The sequence below is a fragment of the Octopus bimaculoides genome, chromosome 7 (assembly GCF_001194135.2).
Source record: "Octopus bimaculoides isolate UCB-OBI-ISO-001 chromosome 7, ASM119413v2, whole genome shotgun sequence".
NCBI classification, from domain to species: Eukaryota; Metazoa; Mollusca; class Cephalopoda; order Octopoda; family Octopodidae; genus Octopus; species Octopus bimaculoides.
Window position 1 is genome coordinate 95,721,120 of NC_068987.1, and position 8,016 is coordinate 95,729,135.

At 34.0% G+C, this 8,016-nt stretch overlaps 1 protein-coding gene across 1 annotated transcript in view; it reads left to right on the forward strand.

Annotated features, from left to right (window-relative positions):
- LOC106868848 (uncharacterized) overlaps positions 1-8,016 on the forward strand; it is a 91,049-nt gene that overhangs the window by 32,905 nt on the left and 50,128 nt on the right. The window contains 2 exon segments of the mRNA XM_014914289.2: positions 4,875-4,977; positions 6,192-6,320. Coding sequence (XP_014769775.1) covers positions 4,875-4,977; positions 6,192-6,320 — 232 coding nt within the window.

Sequence of the window (8,016 nt, forward strand, 5' to 3'; positions counted from 1 at the left end):
GGATAAGTGTACATATGACTATGTGTGTGTGTGTGTGTATGTGTGTGAGTGTGATATAATCACATGCTCCCTCTCAGGAAGAAGTACCCACTTAAATTCATGAAATAAATATTGACCAACATAAAAACACATTTGAGACGCTGAGGAAAAGTTAGTAGCAACAAAAACTATTCTAATTAATTGACACTTGTCGACCAATCAGCCTTTACACCAATTGGAGGCATATATCAACAAAAAAATACACATTTACATAAGGTTGAAAGAGAAAGAGTGAGTGGTGGGGAGCTAACTAGCTAGCTAGCTAGCAAGCTAACCAGATATACAAATAAACACATGACAGCAGTACCTACAAAACTCACTCACTCACAACCTGATGTCACATACTAAGTAATGAATCAGATCTTCACTACCAGAATTTTTTTATTCTATTTTTTACTAATGTTTTTATGTATAATTCTACTACTTTACCAATACAACATGGCCCATTTTATTTATAATTTCACTGTATTTGCAATGTTTTATTTAATGATTTCATCTGACTAGAATACTAACTACTCTCACCACTAGATTTTTTTTTTTATATTTTTAATTTTTTTTTTTTTTTAAGTAGTACAAAATATAATTTATAGTCTATTTGATTAAACTCTGGTTTTATATTGATGATATTTTATTAAGTAGAGAGCAATAAAAATTTAAAGCCCTATACAGTATTTTTTCTTCTTCCTCCACATTATATCTTTCATCCTTCCAGGGTCAATAAAATAAGGAACTGAGACATACTAGGGACTATTCAAGCACTTAAGCTTCACTTCTACAAATTTATTATCATGTCCCAAGATTGGAAATAAAAAATAGAAAACGAATTGGTAGATGTGATATATGAGCTTCATACCTTTGAGTACTTGAGTACACATTCTAATTCTGCTAAGATTGATTTTGGGGCCAATAAAATGGTTGCTAAACATATTTGTTGTAAGATTACTATATAGATGTGTATGTGTTAATGTATATATGTTATGTATTATCATATGGTGTACATAATATGTATATATACCTGTATATATACAGGTACTCTTTGACTTTTGATGAAGTTAAGGACTCATCACAAGTCAAAATTATCATAAATCAAAATGAAATTTTAACACATAGGAAAAGAAAATATTCAAAACTAAAATGTGAAACATCCTTATAATTAGTTGGTTGTGTACACATAGAACTTGAAAGTGATGGAAAGGTAGAGAAATGTGCAGAAGTTCATTGTATATACAGACATACATATATGCACGCATACATACATATATGCATGCATACATACATACATTCATACATACATACATACACACACACACACACACACACACGGAGATTTAAAAGTCCCTTTAGTTCAATATAAATCAACTAACAGCTCATTTCGCCATCTCTCTTTCCCTCACTCACACCTCCTGCCACCTCACTATCCATTACCTCCCTCTGACTCCCATTGACTAGAATCCTTACTCTGGAATCCCTGGGACAAGGCTCAGAGAACTTAGGTGGACCAGAATATTGCCAACCATGTGGACCATCTCAGACAATTGAACCAGGTATGCCTGGACAGTTAACAGCATTCACATCACATTGAGACATTTCTAGATGATGAACAACCTCTCATCTTTGGTAATGGCATTATTTTTAAATGTATAAAATAATATGTGTTAGTGCCATATAAAATGTACCTGTGCAGGTACCGCATAAAAGGAACCTGTGCTGGTACTATGTGAAAAGCACCCAGTACACTTTATAAAGTGGTTGGCATTAGGAAGGTTATCCAGCCATAGACACCATGTCAAAACAGACGATTGTAGCCTGGTGCAGCTCTTCAGCTTGCTTGCCAGCTCTTGTCAAACTGTCCTGTCCATACCAGAAAATGGACTTTAGATGATGATGATGATGATGATGATGATGATGATGCATAGACACACATTCACATACACACACTTAACATGCAACAGCAACAACAAAATAACAAAGATAGTATTAAAAATACGCATGACAAAATTATAACAAAATAAAAATTTTATATATAATTTCAATGCTAAAAGAACTTCTAAATCACATAGTGGTGTGTGTGTGTGTGTGTAGCTAGCTTTGTGTCTTGACATCATTTGCACACAGAGTAAAACAGGTGTCACTGCATTGAAAGGTGTCACTGTTTATGTTGGCTGCAAAAAATATGTCTGGTGTTGAATGGTTCATTATTTTTAAAAGAACCATTATTTTACTTGCAAACAAGTAAGGCTTGGCAACAGGAAAGCTTTCTAGTTATAGAAAAACTGCTTCAACAAGTCTCACCCAACCCATACTAGCATGGAAAAAAGCTTGTACTAAAACAATGATTTTGACAGTACGTAGGTAGGTTGATAAGTAGGTAGGTAGGTAGGTGGGTGGGTGGTTGGTTGCTTATGTAGGTAGGTAGGTATTTGTTAAATTACAGGAAGAAATGAATTTTGATGTAAGTAGCTTAAAAAATTCTTGCCAAAACTATTGTTTTGTGTGTGTGTGTGTATTTCATACATTGTTGGTCATGTGTGTAAAACCATAATTGTGCGTGTGTGCATGTAAACATTTAATTACGATACAGAACATTTGTTCTGATATATTCATCCTGACTCATTTATATACTAACTTATTTATAACTTTGTAAAGGCTATGAGACTTGCAAATTATACTAGCTAAAAATTATTCATAATTCTTTTATTTTTCTTTTATATATCCCCTAATTTGAACTTACAACACATCTGTTTAAACTTATATCCCCTTTCAGTTAACATTAATCAATACACCTACAGACACATTTTGCAATCAATCATGTTTGGTGTCAGTTTTGATAGGTGTCGACTGGCATTAAAGTAACTTTTAGTGTTTATACCTAAATGCAAAAAAGAACTTTCCGGAATATTTTAAGCTTATAAAAAACCTAGATTTCAGCTCACTTGTGTAATATTCTTATTTGCATCCAGAGGCTATATGCTATCTGGCCCAGTTTTATAAGATATCTCTCAAGTTTCTCTCGGCTATTTAATTATTGTTTATTGTACATATCTAATTACAAAAATTCATATCATTACTGTAAATTATGTATATTATGACTTAGAACTATTAAACAATGTGATTAAAGAAGCATTACATTTGACAGAGTTATCTGAATGCTAAAGGGTTAAAGCAATATTGAGTAGACTATACTATGCTGATGAGGTGTAATAAGGCCAAAATGTGTCTATAGTTGTCTCCTTTGCTTGCAAGCAAATATCAAATTTTCTCCTGAGCATGTAAATTACCATATTTACTTATGTATTATTTTATACTTGATTTTAACCTCTTAACATACACATATTTTTTTCAATTTCCGTCTCCAAATTATAGTTTTTTATTATTTATTTTGAATCCGTATATAAGGAAGAATAAGCACACAGATTATTTTGGCTGAGTTATGATTTATTATGAAATTACTGATAGAAATAATAGTTACTGAGTTAATGATAGAATAACATCATGAACAAAGTATTTTGGGTTAGAAATAAGTGAGATACCTCAGAGCACAGTGAACATATATTTCCATTCAAATATTTTCCTAGGCATCTCTGAATGAAAATATTCAGGATGATATGTTAAGAGGTTAAATGAAAAACCGAGATGTGACTTACACATGAGGCAAAGCTAAAACTATGAAGATAAAAAATTTTGTACCAAGATTTAACACTAAATTTTAGATGTAACTTATACACAAGTGCAACTTAATACACAAGTGCAACTTATACTCAAGTACAACTTATACATGAATGAATATAGTAATTTTGAAAATTTGATTTTTAATCTCTTGAAATTATTCCCTCTTTTCATTGAGAATCAGAAAAGGCTTGAACCGGTCATTCAGTTCCTCAGCCCCTCTTAAAGATTAAGTATCAATGATCTTTACCCACTCTTCCCTGACCTGGGTCATCTTCTTCAATTGTCCCTAGCTCCATCAGATTTTCTCACTTCATTTTGTAGATCATATTGCCAGGAATTCTTTTCAGTTCAGCTGCAATTCTTTACTCACGTTTTTGTAGAGACCTTCTAATCCCTAGAATTGCAAGATTTACTTTAGTTTCTTCCTTGACGTTTCTGTTGTGGGTGTAGGGATTTTTTTTTTTTTTTTCAGATCAAAACGCCTCAGCCCACATCAAACCTTCTACCTGTAAGACAAATAACTACTTTTTAATCTGTCTTCTGCTCTTTGACTTGCCCAACATGGTTGAATCTGCTAGGGAGGCTAGACAGTATCTGTCTACCAAATCCACTCACAAGGCTTTGATTAGACCAGGGATATAGGAAAAGACATTTGCCCAAGGTGCCACTCAATGGAACTGAATCCAAGACCTCAGGGCTGGCAGGCAAGCTTCTTAACCATAGAGCCATGTCTGTGCCTTCTTGGTATTTAAAACAGATTCAAAATTCTGTGAAAGAGACCAAATAAAAGTAATAAGTGTAAATGGAACAGTTCTACAAACAGAAAAAAGGAACATACATTTTCATTTTTCAATTTAATGCATTACAATCAATAACCTTATTAAATGAAATTTAAAAAAAACCTGCAATTCAACAGATTGTATATAATCTACAGGTTATCTCATTTTACTAGAATGTTAGTCCCAATTCACTCAATCTTGGAGGTATGGGTAATTATTTCTCTGATGTAGATGGAATCAAGAAATAGCCTTTCGTGTTGATAGAATGTGATAATAAAAATCTCTGAATATTTAACAAGGTACCTTTCTCACTATAAATTCCATCATCTCACACACACACATGCACACAGCAATTTTGTTTATGTTTATGACCTTTCTTGTTGCTAGGTAACAATGATGTCTTTGCTACAATACAACTGGGTAAAGAGAAATACCAGACAACCACCATAAAGAAAGCCCGCAACCCAGAATGGTTTGAAGAATGTGATCTGTAAGTACTGAAAATATTTTATTTTTCTTACTGGTATATTAGAATATTAATCCACCCAGAAGCAGCAGTAGCAGCAGCAGAGATGGTGGCAACAACAGCAATAGCAGTAGTTATAGTAATAGTAATGATTATTTTTTTAAAGATTTTATTTTTGATCAAAAATTATTAACTGTGCAAAAAAATGGTTGATTAACTCAGGCCTGATGGAAGAGAATTTTGTGTAAGAGCTTTCAATATTTTGTGTGTGTATGTATGTGTGTGTGTGTGTGTCTGTCTGTCTGTCTTTCTGTCTGTCTGTGTCTGTGTGGATAAATCAGAGGAGAAGTCCCCATGACCTTTGCTAGGACGTTTGAGGCTGGTAGGAAGAAGCAAAGAAGTTATGCTTAGACCAGAGTCCTGGTCTGAATGCTTTCTCTGTTATAAGTACACATGGTCAGATGATAGTTTCTGTAAATCAAACAAGTATTTAAGTCTAATACAAAAACATGAACACTCTCCTTCCAACTTGCTTCTAAGCAGTTTCTCTCCACAAAATCGGAGAAAGATAGAAAAATTTAGGGAATAGTAAAAAGGGAAAAGAAGGGATAAAAAGAACAAACCCTGATGAATGTAAGTATGAGGCTGGAAGTCACTCAAGAAGTGTCTGAAATTTATGATAAAGCCAAAGAAAAATCATAGATTGTTTGATTTGGTGATGTACCTTAAGGAAGAGAATTGTAATAAAGAAGATAATTCAAACTTCTTTAAAATTTCTAGTTAGTGACAATCATGTATTGTACATGATTTCATTCTTTTTAGAAATCATCAGCATGATATAACCTGTGACTTATTAATTACACATTTTATGAAATGAACATGTCATTAAAAATGGAAATAATTACAGTCTGGAGGAAATTCAATGGACTGTGTGTGTGTAAGAGAGAGAGAGAGAGATGTGTGTGTGTAAGAGAGAGAGAGATGTGTGTGTGTAAGAGAGAGAGAGATGTGTGTGTGTTTTCTTTTGTCATTTCTTTTTCCTTTTTCATAGAGTATTATTAGTAGTTTAACAATCAAGAGAAAAGAAAGAAAATCCTTAACATTCACATACTGTATAATGTAAATAGATGCAAAAATCTAATTAGAAATAGTTAAGCAGTGACAAAGATTATTTTGTAGATAGTCAAAATATTTATGAATTTTTTAAAAATTTATTTATGTTTTTATTTATTTTGTAGTTCAATTAGTAATAAAGATTCTGAAATTAAAGTCAATCTCTTTCATCGAGGCAAAATAGCTGATGAGCTTATTGGATATTGTATTATACCACTACAAGATTATCAGGACTATGACCAACAAAAAAGCCAGTAAGTTGCTTCATTTATATTTTTACTGATGAGTTTTATCTATATAGAGAATGTTCGGGCTAAATTTAATAGTTTGCATAAAAGGAGAAGAAAACACAATATTGCATCCAAAAATAAAAGTATTTAAAAAAGAAAAAAATGTCAAGTAGATTATGGCTGGGGGATAACGGTTTACTCAAAGTAGCCCTCAACTTCCACCATGACCTCATGATGGCTCCAAAACTAGACACATGCATTCCTCACTGTGTCCCTGGGAAGTTCTTCAAATATCTCCTTGATCTTGGTCATCAGCTTAGTCTTGGTGTCTTTCTCAACAATGTCCCACGCATAGTAATCCATGGGATTACAATCAGGGGGATTGGAAGGCCAGAAATAGGGAATGGTGAGATTGTAGAGATTCTTAGACAACCACCTCTGACTCTTTCTGAATGTATGGTAAGACGCTGAATCCTGCTGCCACTCATGGCCTTCTAGCAACTTCACATAGCCACCTGAATTGAGACTGATGCCCTATCCATCAGTTGTTGGATAAGTTCTGTCATGCAGATGTAATCAGAACATCTGCTGTGTCCCTTCCTTCTGGCAATGGCTTTGTAGTCTTCTGTACAGCTTTCCATGTCAAATCTTACAACCTTTACAGTATGCATAGAGCATTGAGCAGCAGTCATGATGTTGGCATTTTGACACCCGGTGCAAATCATCATGACACAAATAACTTTTTTCCAATATTCAGATGGCTTCCAGTCCTCCATGACAGCTAACTTTTTCTCATCTACAACTTTAATCTTTTTGCTCTCTAATGCCTTCGTGCACCAATACATCAAGCTGTTCCAAAAAAAAGGAGGTATAAAAAGTCATCAAATTTAGCTCAAACGCCACACACACACACACACACATACAGATATCATCATCATCATCATCATCGTTTAACGTCCGCTTTCCATGCTAGCATGGATTGGACGATTTGACTGAGGACTGGTGAAACCAGATGGCTACACCAGGCTCCAATCTGATTTGGCAGAGTTTCTACAGCTGGATGCCCTTCCTAACGCGAACCACTCAGAGAGTGTACACACCCATACATTTCCTGAGTGTCAAACTAATATACTTGCTTGTTGTTCCCTCACCTGTTTTTGTCTTTTGTTTTCTGTAAATTTTAACTATATATATATATATATATATATATATATATATATATATATATATATATATATATATATATATATGTATGTATGTATGCATGTTTGTATGTATGTATGTATATACATATATATATGTACACAGCTGTCACTTTCCTCTTACACTCTCATGATCTTAACCACTGCCTCCTCTCAGTCCTCAGTGTGTATGTATATATATGTGTGTGTGTGTGTATATATATATATGTAAAGCACCATCTGAACATGGCCAATGCCAGCGCCACCTTGATGGGCTTCCGTGCCAGTGGCACGTAAAAAGCACCCACTACACTCATGGAGTGGTTGGCATTAGGAAGGGCATCCAGCTGTAGAAACACTGCCAGATCAGACTGGAACCTGGTGCAGTGGTACCTTGTCCAAGGTACCACTTAGTGGGACTGAATGTGGGACCACATGGTTGGAACGCCAGATTCTTAACCACACACCCACACATGTGCCTAAGTGAGTGTGTATGTATGCATGGCTATATATATATATATATATATATATATATATAT